Source organism: Adiantum capillus-veneris, chromosome 4, assembly GCF_014529385.1.
Source record: "Adiantum capillus-veneris isolate H3 chromosome 4, ASM1452938v2, whole genome shotgun sequence".
Classification (NCBI taxonomy): domain Eukaryota; kingdom Viridiplantae; phylum Streptophyta; class Polypodiopsida; order Polypodiales; family Pteridaceae; genus Adiantum; species Adiantum capillus-veneris.
Genome location: NC_140934.1, coordinates 2,216,793 through 2,229,121, shown reverse-complemented (window position 1 = coordinate 2,229,121; position 12,329 = coordinate 2,216,793). Strand labels below are relative to the sequence as shown.

Sequence of the window (12,329 nt, the reverse complement as noted above, 5' to 3'; positions counted from 1 at the left end):
TGGCGGTCTAGATGGTCACCAACTTCTTGCAAGAGGAAACTTGTCCTAATGCTACCCTTGTTGTTTGATATGCTTTATGCATGTGATTGTCTAGGCTTAGAGGAATCATAATTAAGCTTCAGCTACAAGGGGGGGGTCAACCAAGGCAAGTTAGCGGTGTGCTTGGGGGTATACACCCTCTCACACACTCATTTTTCACACATTCTCACTTGGTGAAAGTGCAAGAGCTCCCTCTCCTTCTCCAAGCAAGTACAGAGGTTGAGAGCCTACACCAACACTCTTGGCTATCATTTGCAAATCCAACCAAGAGCCATGATTCAATGCTTAAGCTTTCCATATTCTCCATCTTCATTACTATGCTATTATGCTATGCTAAGCAAGAAGAGTGATGATAAGTGAGGAACTATTTCTTTCTCCTATGAATGATTCTTCTTCCTCTTCCCTACCCTCATTTCCCACTAGCTCTCTCCACCTTCGAAGGTATTTGAGGCCTTGGGACTGAGGCCGGGGATGGTTAATGATTTTACAAAGTTTATGTTATGCTCTTGATGTATGAAGCTTTCCATCTTCATAGCATCACTTATGTCACAAGGAACACAAAGATTGCATTGTACCAAGTCTCTCTTTATGGGAGAATCTATAATACAAAATCTTATTAGAGGGGGGACTGGTTCCACATAAATCGGGTCCTCAATTGTTATCAAGTTGTCTAATTCTCTCTCTTGCAAAAGTATTGTTGATGCCAAGTTAATTAAGTATAATGGTTATGTTGCTACCGCTAATTAAGTTCACCCTCTATGTTCTTAAAGTAGTCACATAAAAATGCTCACTATAGTTCTCTTAATTCTACTATTCTCAATTTTCATATGCCATCTCCATTACATTGGCATTAGAGCTATTGGTTTCTCTTTTCTTGCTTAAGAAGCGAGGTCCTTAAGTTTTCCATAAAAGGTTTGACATGTTCATTGCAATATGGTAGTGGGACAGGGATCTATTACCTTGGTTGAAAAGGACTTAGTGTACAAGCAAATCACTAAGTTCCTCTACAGATGTGGCTCCACGAAGATGGCGGTCTAGATGGTCACCAACTTCTTGCAAGAGGAAACGGTCAACCCAAAGTCTTTCTCCTTGTCACTCCTAAAGGGAAGAGAGGAAACAAAGAAAGAAAAAGGCAAGAAAGAGTTTACCCTCTTCTCTTTCTTCTTTACCTTCCTCCTCTTTAGACGAAAGCAACAGCTATTCTCCTAGAGAATATAAGAGGAGAGGACATCGCAAATCCTACCTTGCGTGGAGAAGGTCCCAAAAGCTCAAGAAATTCAAAGAGGGAGGAAATATTATCTCTTTTCTTACCTATGATGGCACCTTTGGTGCTACTGACAAAGTATTGGCCTTCATCCAACAATTTGATGCGGCCTTTGAAGACGAGGGCTTCACAAAGTCCTCCAAGCTATGTCATGTAGCTATGCACTTCTAGAAATGTGCTCGTCAATGTTGGGCTAGCCTTCATGGCAATGGAAAATCCTCAAAGACATGGAAAATTCTACGAGTTTCCATCATCATAAGCAATTCCTTGCAAGTGATGCAAAGGACAAAGTTCTTACCGAATGGAAAAGTTTGAAGCTGCTCTCCAACGAGTCTATCCAAAAATATGTAGACAAGTTTTGGGATTTACATCTCAAGGCTACTGTCTTTCAATAGATAGACTTCGTTGGAAAAAAAGCAACAATTCTATGCAAGATTACCTGAAGAAATGTCCGAGTATGTCAACTCCCAATGGCTTGGTTCTATCACAGAAGTAATCCACCACACTGTGGTTGCTTTGTGCATCAATTTACAACAAGGGGCTAAAAGGAATGCCAAGCCCATGGAAAAAAAGGATGAAAATGAAGCAAAGGGGAAGAAAAAAGCCCAAAACTCTTCCCAAGGAAATTTCAACAACAACAATCGGTCCAAGGGGAAGGAATTTTACAAAGGTAAAAATAAACTCTCTTTTGAAGAGCTAGAAGCTTTTCGTAAAAGGACCACAAATGATTTGAGTGTGGGGAGCAAGGACATGGCTATCGTTCTTGCCCCAAAAGAAATGCCCGCAATGAGACTCCTAGAGCTTCCATGATCGAAGCTCCAAAAGAGGATTCTCATTGCAAAGGATCACCTCTCTCCTATGCTTGGGGAAAGGTAAGGGAGCATGATGCCTTCATCTTGTTTGACCCTAGCTCTACTTACATTTTCATATCAACGGAGTTGGCCACCAAGTTAGGAGTTCAAGCTCATGAGATGGGAGATGTGGTTGTCATCAATGGAGCCTTCAAGGGGAAAGAAGCCGCACTTACTCCCTTGATTTTTAAATTGAGTCTTCATGTCCAAGGCTATGTTGACAAAGAATATTTCTTCATCTCTCTTCTCCAACATGACGATGGTATCCAAGGGGCACCATGGTTTAACCGCATAGCTACCAACATGAAGTCCCATGAAAGGGGAATCTACCTTACCTATAGAAAAAAAAATCATGGATGATGCTAATGAGTCCGGTCGTACTATACCACTTGTAAATTCTTTTGCTTTTGACAAATTCATGAAAAGCTCAGTTTTTGCATACACGATTTTTGTCAAAGAGCCCCTAAAAGGTCCCAATGTCTCATCAAATGAAAATGGTAGAAATCAAGAAGAATTAGACTTGTCTAATTTTCTAACAAGATTCCAAGATTTTTTTATCGATGATATCTCTATGGACTTACCTCCAAATGAGGGGATGATGACTATCAAAAAATGCTCCTACCAGGAATCTCATTGCCTAACAAGCCTCCTTATCAAGTATCCCAAGCTCAACAAGAGGAGATCATGAAGCAAGTGCAAGAATTGGTAGACAAAGGGATGGTGAGGCTTAGCTCCTCCCCCTTTTGCTCATAGTTCTTTTAGTGCAAGAGAGATACGGCACCTACCGCATCTGTGTGGACTATAGGGCACTAAATCTTATCACTATTAAGAACAGATTTCCCATTCTGCAGGTTGAAGATTTGTTTGATAAGCTACAAGGCTCTACCTATTTCAATAGGATTGACCTTAAAATGGCTATCATCAAATAAGGATAGTGAATGAAGATATAAAAAAGACCACATTTCGTACAATGTTTAGACTTTATGAATATTTTGTTATGCCTTTTGGTTTGAAAAATGCTCTAGCCATGTTTAATCATTTAATGGAGAAAATCTTTAGACCCTACCACAAATTCACTAGAGTGTTCTTTGATGATATCATTATCTACTCCAAGTCCTTGGGGGAGCACAAAAAACATCTCTAGGTGATTTTTCAAGCCTTGAGGGAGAACAAGCGTTTTATCAATCAAAAGAAAAGCAAATTTTTCATTCAAGAGATTCAATATTTAGGTCATATTATCTCTCAGGATGGTATCCATATGGATCCATCTAAGCTAGAGGTAACAAAGGATGGCCTAACCCAAGGAACGTACATGAGCTACGAAGCTTTATTTGTATGTGTGCATGTTATAGATGATTCATAGAAAAATTCTCTCAAATAGCAGGACCATTACATGACTTAACAAAGGAGAGCATTAAGTACTCATGCACTGCTAAAGAGAAAAATGCTTCTGAAAAGCTCAAAGAGAAGCTTACCTCCCAACCAGTCTTTATTATTTTGGATCTCTCAAAGCCATTTGAGGTCCAATGTGATGCTTGTGGTGATTTCCTTGGAGCAGTCTTGCTTCAAGAAGGGCATGACATAGCACATGAGAGCTGAAGGCTCAATGGCTATGGGTCTTGGGTATATACGAAAAAGAGCTTTTAGCTGTTCTACATGCCCTAGGCACATGGAAGCCCTATCTATTTGGGACTCCATTTATTTTTTGAACAGACCACCATAGTCTCAAGTATTTCATGGCAAACCAAGATTTCCAACAAATAAATGACATGGGAAAATCTTTTCTTTCGCAGTTAACATTTCATATTTCTCACATTGCTGGCAAGCACAATCAAGTGACTGATGCACTTTCACAACAACCAAGAGTAAATATGGTGTCAATATCAACTCACAATGATCTATCTTTTATGATAGATGAGTACTGATGAGACTTTAAGTATGTAATTACAACTTTTGCATTAGAGAAGAAAGAAGAACCATTCACCTTAGAGGATGGTTATCTTCTAAATGGCAATAGGCTATGTGTTATCCACTCCCTGCGTGAGAAAGTCATGTGTCGTCTTTCATGGTGATCTTCTATATGGCAATAGGCTATGTGTTAGCCACCAAAGTGAGATAACTAATCTAACGATTCTTGAATCTACTAAAAGCCTATGTCATGGAAGTAGATCAATGTTCTCCAATGAGAGAAGTACCTAACTCTTATAGAGTATGCGTACAATGACATTGTACATACTTCTATGGGGAAAGCACCTTTCAAGGTTAAAGAGGGAAGATCTAAAAGTCCCTCGGTACTTAAAGTACATGGGAAGATCTTTGTTGCTGATGAATATAGCCGAAACTCACAAGAATCTTTTCCAAAGATTCAAGAGTTTATATTTATCTCACAGCAAAGGCAAAAAGGGTTGATACTAATAAGCACAAAAGAGCCTTAGCATTTAAGAAAAATGATTGGGCTCTTGCTAAAGTTTCTCAAGATTGGTCTAAGGCATACTACGGGCAAGAATCCTACGGGCCACCAAGAGTATTATTATAAACCAACAAAAAGACACTATGGTCCTTTTTGAATTCTTAAGCCAATCAATGAGATGGCTTATCAATTAAAGTTTCCCAACCATTGACACATGCATAATCCTACTTAAGCCTTACAAAGGAGTGCCACCAAAAGAAGAAATAGTTGTAGACCCTCCAAAAACTCAATACCAAGAAGAAGTACTTAAATCTGAGTCCATCCTACAACATGAAGGCAAGGTATTAAGAAACGGTAAGATTATCTGACAATATCTTATTAAGTTTAAGAATTATCCTTTTAAAGATGCTAGATGGATACAAGGAACCTAGATTAAGGATAATATGAACCTTGTCAATGCTTACAATGATGCTATCATTTGGGTTGGTTAGATATTAAATTTTATGATATTACCTCTCTCTTGAAATCATAGTCATCCTGGACTATGAGGTAGAAGAGATAAAGCCTTAGTCATTAGTTGATGTTTCTTAGCAAGTAGAGGATCCCTTTTTACCCTACAACATCATTTCGAGATGGATGAATAATCCGTTTGGTGCTTGGGAGACATGGCTGCCGCAAGCATGTTTGCTCTTTAGTCCATATCATAGTTCTAAAGTAGAGTGACAAATTCTACTTGGTGTTTGAGAGACTTCGCCAACACAAACGTGATTCTAAGCATGCATACTACTTGAATTTGTGCATAATAAAAAGAGAATGAGTCTTATAAGACAAAAACATTGTTCATTTAAAATGCTTACTCTAAGAAATTGATCATTCCAATGTGATGCTCGTGCATCCCACCATGCAATCCATAGCTACAAGCTTTATAGCTGTCCCTCAATAATGTGGTTGTCAGTCCAATAGTTTTGTATAACTTTCTTACATCATTCCTTCTCCATCTCAGTAGGTGTAGTTCTCCATTGCTTGCACATGTACTTGTGCTCTTCTTGAAAGATTGTCTTAATGCACTTCTTAGTGTGATCCACCATATTTGTCTCCCAATGAAACTTGCATGACCTCTTTTTCTCCTCCACCTTATTATAGGGACCACCAAAGTAGATTGTGTGCACTGCAATCCAATTTTGTTGAGCCTCATCTGACATGAAACCTCTAAATTGAGGAAGTGGGAAACCATTTTGCACCATTTGGTTGTTTAACATTTTCCAAAATTGAACGTGATCATGGTGATCTTGCACCTTAAACTCACATGTTTCAATTGTGAGCAACTCATGTACATGTGGATCATATACATGGGCTCCCAGTGTGCACCACCCCTTCACCCGATGCACATGATCAAAATGGACCCATTGGCCCTCCAATGATCCACATGGTTGCATTTGATTAACAAGATCCACTCCTGAACCTGGACATAGATGGCATCTTAAACACATGTGGCTGGCTATCATCACCAAGTTGATCAGGAAAAAGAACACCTTGGATAAATGGATATATGCATCTTTGTTTCAGTCTCAAAATAGCATTCAACCCACTGAAGAAAATCTTTTCTAGCAGCCTGGATGGACCTTCTGATTTGAGCTTTTTGAGAGATAGGATTAATTTGATCTAGCACTTTGTGAAAGTAACCCTCTGAAGAAGTTTTGTGAGAAGCACCATCCTCATGAATCAGCAGCTCCATGATCAGGTCCCTTGTGACTGAGACTTCAATTTGCTTGCATGTGCTAGAAGGCTTAATGATTGCCTGAGTGAACACCTTATTGTGAACAACCTCCTCCACCTCTTTAGATAACCCTTTGCCACTGGATGATTATGAAAGCCCATGTGTATGGCACATCTTGTTGTGTCATCTCTATCTCAAGGGATACAATAGTATATGAATGCTTGACAAGTTTTGATACATTCCGGTGATTCACCACATTGCTTACAAAGAAGAACTCTAGATCAATGTTATAACACCTTAAATGTCAACAACACCTACTTATTCTCACTATTCCTTTAAAGGTATCAACAGAGATGGTCTTGTATGTTGTCCAAACTTGTCCATCAAGCCTTTGCTCCATGAGTTTCATGTTAGAACCATCTTTGCAAGGTGGAAGCTCAAACAAATAGTAGCCATCATATTCAAGCGACAGCTCATCAAGATTTTGACTAACTTGTGTTGAAGAAAGAGAAACATGAAGAGAGCTAAACAGAGGAAGCTTCTGAAGACTTGAAAGAATGCTAATATCTTTTTCTACCAATTTTTGTACTTGTAACTTTTCTAGCTTGTAGACACCTCCATTGTTATCATGAAGCTTATACCCATCCCTTCCATCCTCCAATGAAACTATAGAAAGAGACACAACTACATCATCTATAGAAGTTGTAACAGATAGAGTAATGTCTTGGTCTGTAAGTTGAAGATACTCCTTTAGAGCACAAAGACTAATCTCACACATCTCTGTGTCATATCTAATTGAGAGAACTCTCTCTTCATATGTAATAAGAACTTAGTGATGCATTGTTAGAGTAAAGCATCCAAAAACCCCACAGATATCTTGAAAGACAAATGCAGGTTTAGGGAAAAGATAGGTTTGCTTTCAATTTCCAAAGCCAGATCTTGAAAGACAAATGCAGGTTTAGGGAAAAGATAGGTTTGCTTTCAATTTCCAAAGCCAGATCCATAGAAATCATTTTCTTGAGCCATGAGCAAATGTTGAGAAAAAGGTTGGCATTAGTAATAAATGGGATGGTATTTGAAAATTTCGTGCAATCTGTGTTTGATAGGAACATACCTAGTAGTAATCCATGAGAGATAAAAGAATAGGAAAGTAAAATCTTCTATCACAATTCACGAGGAAAGTGAAAGCTTCTGTCACAATTTTCGAGGAGAGTAGCTTTTGATTTATGCTCACTTAAATTTTAAAACATTTCCTTTTGATCTATGCTCATTAAAATTTTAAAGTATTTTTCTTTGAAGATCATTTTCAATTTTTTAATAGTTTTAAGTTTTAAATAATGTTGGGCAAAAGTCACGCTCTTGACCGGCAAGTCTTTGTTTTTGCACTCTTTGTAGAAACACTTTGTTCTCCAGGAACTGCTCAGAGGGGGGTCTGTGTTATTGGATGGGGGGTCTGTGTTATTGGATTTGGAAACGCTATTCTAACAAGGCTGGTGAGGAGAAATGAACCATTTTGTTTTCATTTGCTCACTAAGGGTCCGAGGTTGCTTTCTTGTGCACACCAAGGGTTTGAGGGCTGCGTTTGGAAACGCATTCATGGGAGCGCCGGTGAGAGGTGAACGTCGAACTAGAGAGGGATGGTCTTCACCAAGGTTTTAAGATTTGCTTTTGGAAATGCTACTTGGAGAAGCCAGGTGAGGAGACCAGGTGAGAAGACGTTTGGAGGATTTTTGCAGCCTTCTCAGCTTGAAGCAGTTTGCAATAGTTTGCAGTTGACAATTTGCAGTTCGTAGCAGATTTTTGTAGAGTAGTTCACGGTAGTTGACAATTTGTAGTTTGCAGCAGATTTTCAGTTCGCAGTCCTTAGATTTTCAGTTTGCAGCAGTGGACGGTTCTCAGTTCGCCCTTTGCAGCAGTTCACAGTCTGCAACAGATTTTCAGTTCACAGTTCTCAGATTTTCATTTTGCAGCAACAAATTAATCCGCATCCCAGTTTTGCATGCTCAGTTGAAGTCCAGATTTTTGCTGCCCAAATTAGTCCCGTAGACAGTTCGCATCCCAATTCAATTGTCGCAGTTGAGTGTTGTTAGATCAACAGTTGCGAGGTAGGCCAAAGCAAGTTACCAAGATTCATAATTGATTGACATTGCATGTGAATTGTTGTGCTCTATGCGTTTATCCAAGTCTTAGTGATGGTGCACGCTTTGTTAATGAACCCTTAATTAAAGTGATGGTTCACTCTTTGTCAATGCATGTTGATGCTAACAGCAACATCAAGAGGTCGAAACTTAGCCATGTTAACCACTCTTCAAGCATAGACTATATTTTATTTGTAAAGAGAAAAGGTTTAGCCACAAAGTCCACATTGACTTTGGTTGTGACGTCCATAGCAGAGACCCTTTGAAGTTAGACATGCTCACTTTAGCATGACTTCTACATTTACTGCAAGACAAGCAGGGTAAGTAAACGATGCTTGGTAGCCAAAAGAGAGTCTGCGTATGTGTTTGTCATAGCAGATTGAAATGAAAAAACCTACAAAGAGGAAGACAACTAAGTCTACACCTGCTGAGCAAAGTCCTAACCAAAGTTTTAAAGAAAAAACCGACTTTTGTATCAGTTCAAGCTGAAGAGATCAATGTTGACACTAACCCTTTATCTCAACCAACAAATGTCGTACATGACAAAGATGTAAACTCTGAAGTTATAGAGGATGATGATGAAGATGGAAACAATGCTCTTATAGCAAGTAATATCTAGTTGGCTGCAAGTGGTGATGTTATTGGTCGTTGCAGAGTATTGCCAGGTGATAGGTATCTTCGCATACCTCTATGAAGGTTATTGCCACATGCCAAAGTGAGGTCTCTGAAAATATGTCAGTTCACTTAAAATTGCATTTGTTATAGAGAACTATATGCAAGTGAAGGGAACATGTTGTGTCTCCACTTGTCTTTGCAATGGGAAAGAAACCTTGGTAACAGATATCATTAAGGCTTCTTGGGATCCAATGTGGCTCGAAGAAGATATGGAGTTTGAAAAAGAGGTGTCCTTAAAAAGAGAGCTCAAATTTATGTCAAAGAAAATGTTTTTTGTGTGGGATGGGAATCGCAAGATAAAGTCTTGGATGGAAGTTATAACCAAACTTTTCAAAGAGGATAAATCAAGACATGTGAGAGTTATGTGCACTCTCATAGATCCAAGGAAGGTTTCATAGATAGCTCTTCTTGCTTCTTTGCAACGCATCAACGTGTAAGTTATTTTTTTGGTAATTTTTGATGTACATCGTTCTCTCAAAGGTTTAATTACTAAGTTATCATATCCTTCTTTATGCAATAGGCTAAATGAGCATGCAGTGATTAAACCATTGCTTCAAGATGTGCTAATTAACACCAACAACATATGTGGGACTGATACAAAGGAGTATATTGAGTCTTTTAAAGAGGAGGATAATAAGTTAGTCAAAGGTTGTAAAAGCAAAGAGTCATGGTTTTCATTTTTGAGAGGCTACTTGACAAGGCTTATGTTTCAAGTACTTAATTAAACTCTTTTTTTTGTATAGATAGATTTGGTGTGCGCAATTATAACTTTTATTTGTGAGTTATGTAAAGGTTGAATATAACAAGGAAGTTGCATCGGCAACGCAAACAATTGAAATAACTATGCCAGAAGAACAAAGGGAGGATGCTTTACGAAAGGAGAAGTCAAAGATTCAGAAACGAATTTCGGATAGAATTGGCAAGGTGTGTTTATTTTTTACAAGATAAGTAATTGAGCTTATTTTTCATTTTGAGAATTTAGGTATTTATAATTAAACTTCTGTCAGATTTTACTTTGCATAAACTTAGAATTCTTGCAACTTCTGATTTACAACCTGAAAAAAGAGTTAGAATTTTGAAACTATTAGAAGCTCCAAGAATTACAAGGGAGCAATACTTGACACCTACAAGAGAGGCTGATTTTAAAGGGTAAGTCAATTATCATCTAGAAGTCTTGGAAGACATTGGTATATCCAAATGCTATATTCATGTTTTTGCATGTTAATTTGTGATAGTTGATTGGTGAGAGAAATCTTTTTGGATAGGGTTGAAAGCATGGCCATGTCCTTACTTGAATCTTCACTTGAAAGCATGGAGGAGCCACCGACAATGCCACTAGACCCTACTTTAAGAAAGTATTTTGATGGAGTGAAGTTGGAAGCCCGTAAGTATATGTTTCAAATGTTGAGAAGTAGAGATGCAAGAGGGGATCTCAAGTCAAGAAAAAGTGGTAATGAGACAAAGGAGACTAAGTCCATGAAACTTGAAAAAGCGACCCAACGTGTTGTTTTTAGGTAAATTGAATGCTCTTTTTAGCTTTGATTGTTTTTGGTGTGCATTGATGTGAATGTTTGTTTGAATATGTGTGTCTATTTTAGGTTTTTAAAACACCTTCTTGTCAAAAAGTTTCTTGATGAAATACTAAGCGTTTGCAAGGCATGGTGTAAAGTGGGTGACTCTCTTGCATATTGTCAAGGTCTAGTCGTGGCAAGAAGAGTGGTGATGGTAAGAAAAATACCATATGGAGATTGCAAACAAGGGGAAAACACTCGCAATGTGAGTAATTGCATAACAATTGATAATACTAAGCTCTAAAAGTAATAATACTTTTTTATTGTGATGTGCATGATAGGTACGATGCAGCATATTCATATTTTCTCATCAAATGGGTTACTATCAAACTTTATACTTTGAGGATAGTAAAGCTCTTTTCAAAGGTAATTCATTACAAAGTGATGGTGGTTTTTGTGCTCATTATATGCCTGAAAGCAAGAAGACACAACATCCACAATCCTCTAGGTTGATTTGTGGAGCAGTTCAAAAGAGTATGAGCTTCAGGCTTGTGTCCTATGCACTTGTTGTTCTCCAGGGGGTTCAATGATTGACATGGGTTGTTTTGGCACCACTATCACATGCAGCCATGATATTGGGATATACGTGCTTTGCTTTTGACAATGATGCATCAATCATCGAGGATTTGGTGGAACCTATTAATCTATCAAGTGAGAAGAGGCCAATTGCATCAAAGGAAAAAGAACATACAAGAGGAGTGGAGGATTTTTCTCTCTTATGAATGGCAACCATGCGTTTGTGGATGAAGCAATTTATGTAGGGTGTGGTTGTTAATATGTCCTTCTCAAGCAATGTCTACTTTGATATCTTTTCCATAGTATGGTCTCTTTGGTCTTAAATCTTTGTGGTTTTTTTTTACATTAGAATCATGCTTTCTATTCTAATCTCTTTGGTTTTTCATCAATTTCTCTTTGTTGTTTAGTGTTTTTGTTACACACACTCTCTCTAGTCATGACCTACATATGAGAAGTGTGAGCGGATTACTTGTGTGTCTCTGTAAAAGATTGTATTTTAATCTTCCTTATGTCAAAAATCTTTATGTTTGTGGTTTTAATGACAAATAAGTCATGGATGTTTTTGCCTTAAACATATGGCAAGCATGGTAAGTACTACACATATTGTAAGTAATAACTTAAGGAGAGAGTGAAGATAAATATAATCTAGAGTTTGAAAATGCTCAATAAATTCCCTACATGTGTTGAGGAATAAACAAAAAAAGAAAATGGAGCGTACATAGTTTGTATACAAACATGGAATAAAAAATAAAGTTAAGCGTAGTCGAGTATTACTAGGATTTCAGCTACAAGACATCTCCAACTCATTTGTCTCGCTTGCTTTGTATCCCTCGCTTGCTTTTCAAAGCTCGTTAAATGGTAGCACTCCCTGTAAGATGTAACAAAGAAGGTTGTTTTAGAGAAAAAAAGGTGACATTTAACCTCTCTAACCTTCGACCTTTCACTATTTGACACTCATCGATCTCAGTACCACAAAAGTAGCCTTTGTGCCAGGCACTACAAAACAATTAGAGGTAAGACCTTAGACTTCAAAGCCTATGATAAGAAGACGCACAACCAAAAGTAAGAACTATATTTTTCCCTTGCACCAAGGGGTGTTTTTTTCAAATATGTGATGGTGTTGGCAAGCTTCATAATGTTCTTTTTCT

General features: G+C 38.0%; 2 protein-coding genes across 3 annotated transcripts; one reads left to right on the top strand and one right to left on the bottom strand.

The window, feature by feature from the left end:
* Window positions 1–6,585: 6,585 nt before the first annotated feature.
* LOC147458615 (uncharacterized) lies at window positions 6,586–7,059 on the bottom strand. The gene has a single exon (XM_086509663.1). The coding sequence runs from the start codon at window positions 7,057–7,059 to the stop codon at window positions 6,586–6,588; it is 474 nt and encodes a 157-aa protein (XP_086365789.1).
* A 691-nt stretch (window positions 7,060–7,750) lies between these two features.
* LOC147458614 (uncharacterized) lies at window positions 7,751–11,432 on the top strand. 2 transcript variants are annotated; one of them, XM_086509662.1, is made up of 6 exons: window positions 7,751–7,988; window positions 8,127–8,172; window positions 8,380–8,386; window positions 9,887–10,018; window positions 10,947–11,031; window positions 11,233–11,432. In XM_086509662.1, exons 1-6 carry the CDS (start codon window positions 7,919–7,921, stop codon window positions 11,385–11,387), a joined length of 495 nt encoding a protein of 164 aa, XP_086365788.1. In that variant the 5' UTR covers window positions 7,751–7,918; the 3' UTR covers window positions 11,388–11,432. The 2 variants fall into 2 exon arrangements, with proteins under 2 accessions (XP_086365788.1, XP_086365787.1); XM_086509661.1 differs by lacking the exons at window positions 7,751–7,988; window positions 8,127–8,172; window positions 8,380–8,386; window positions 9,887–10,018 and adding an exon at window positions 10,367–10,870.
* Window positions 11,433–12,329: the final 897 nt, after the last annotated feature.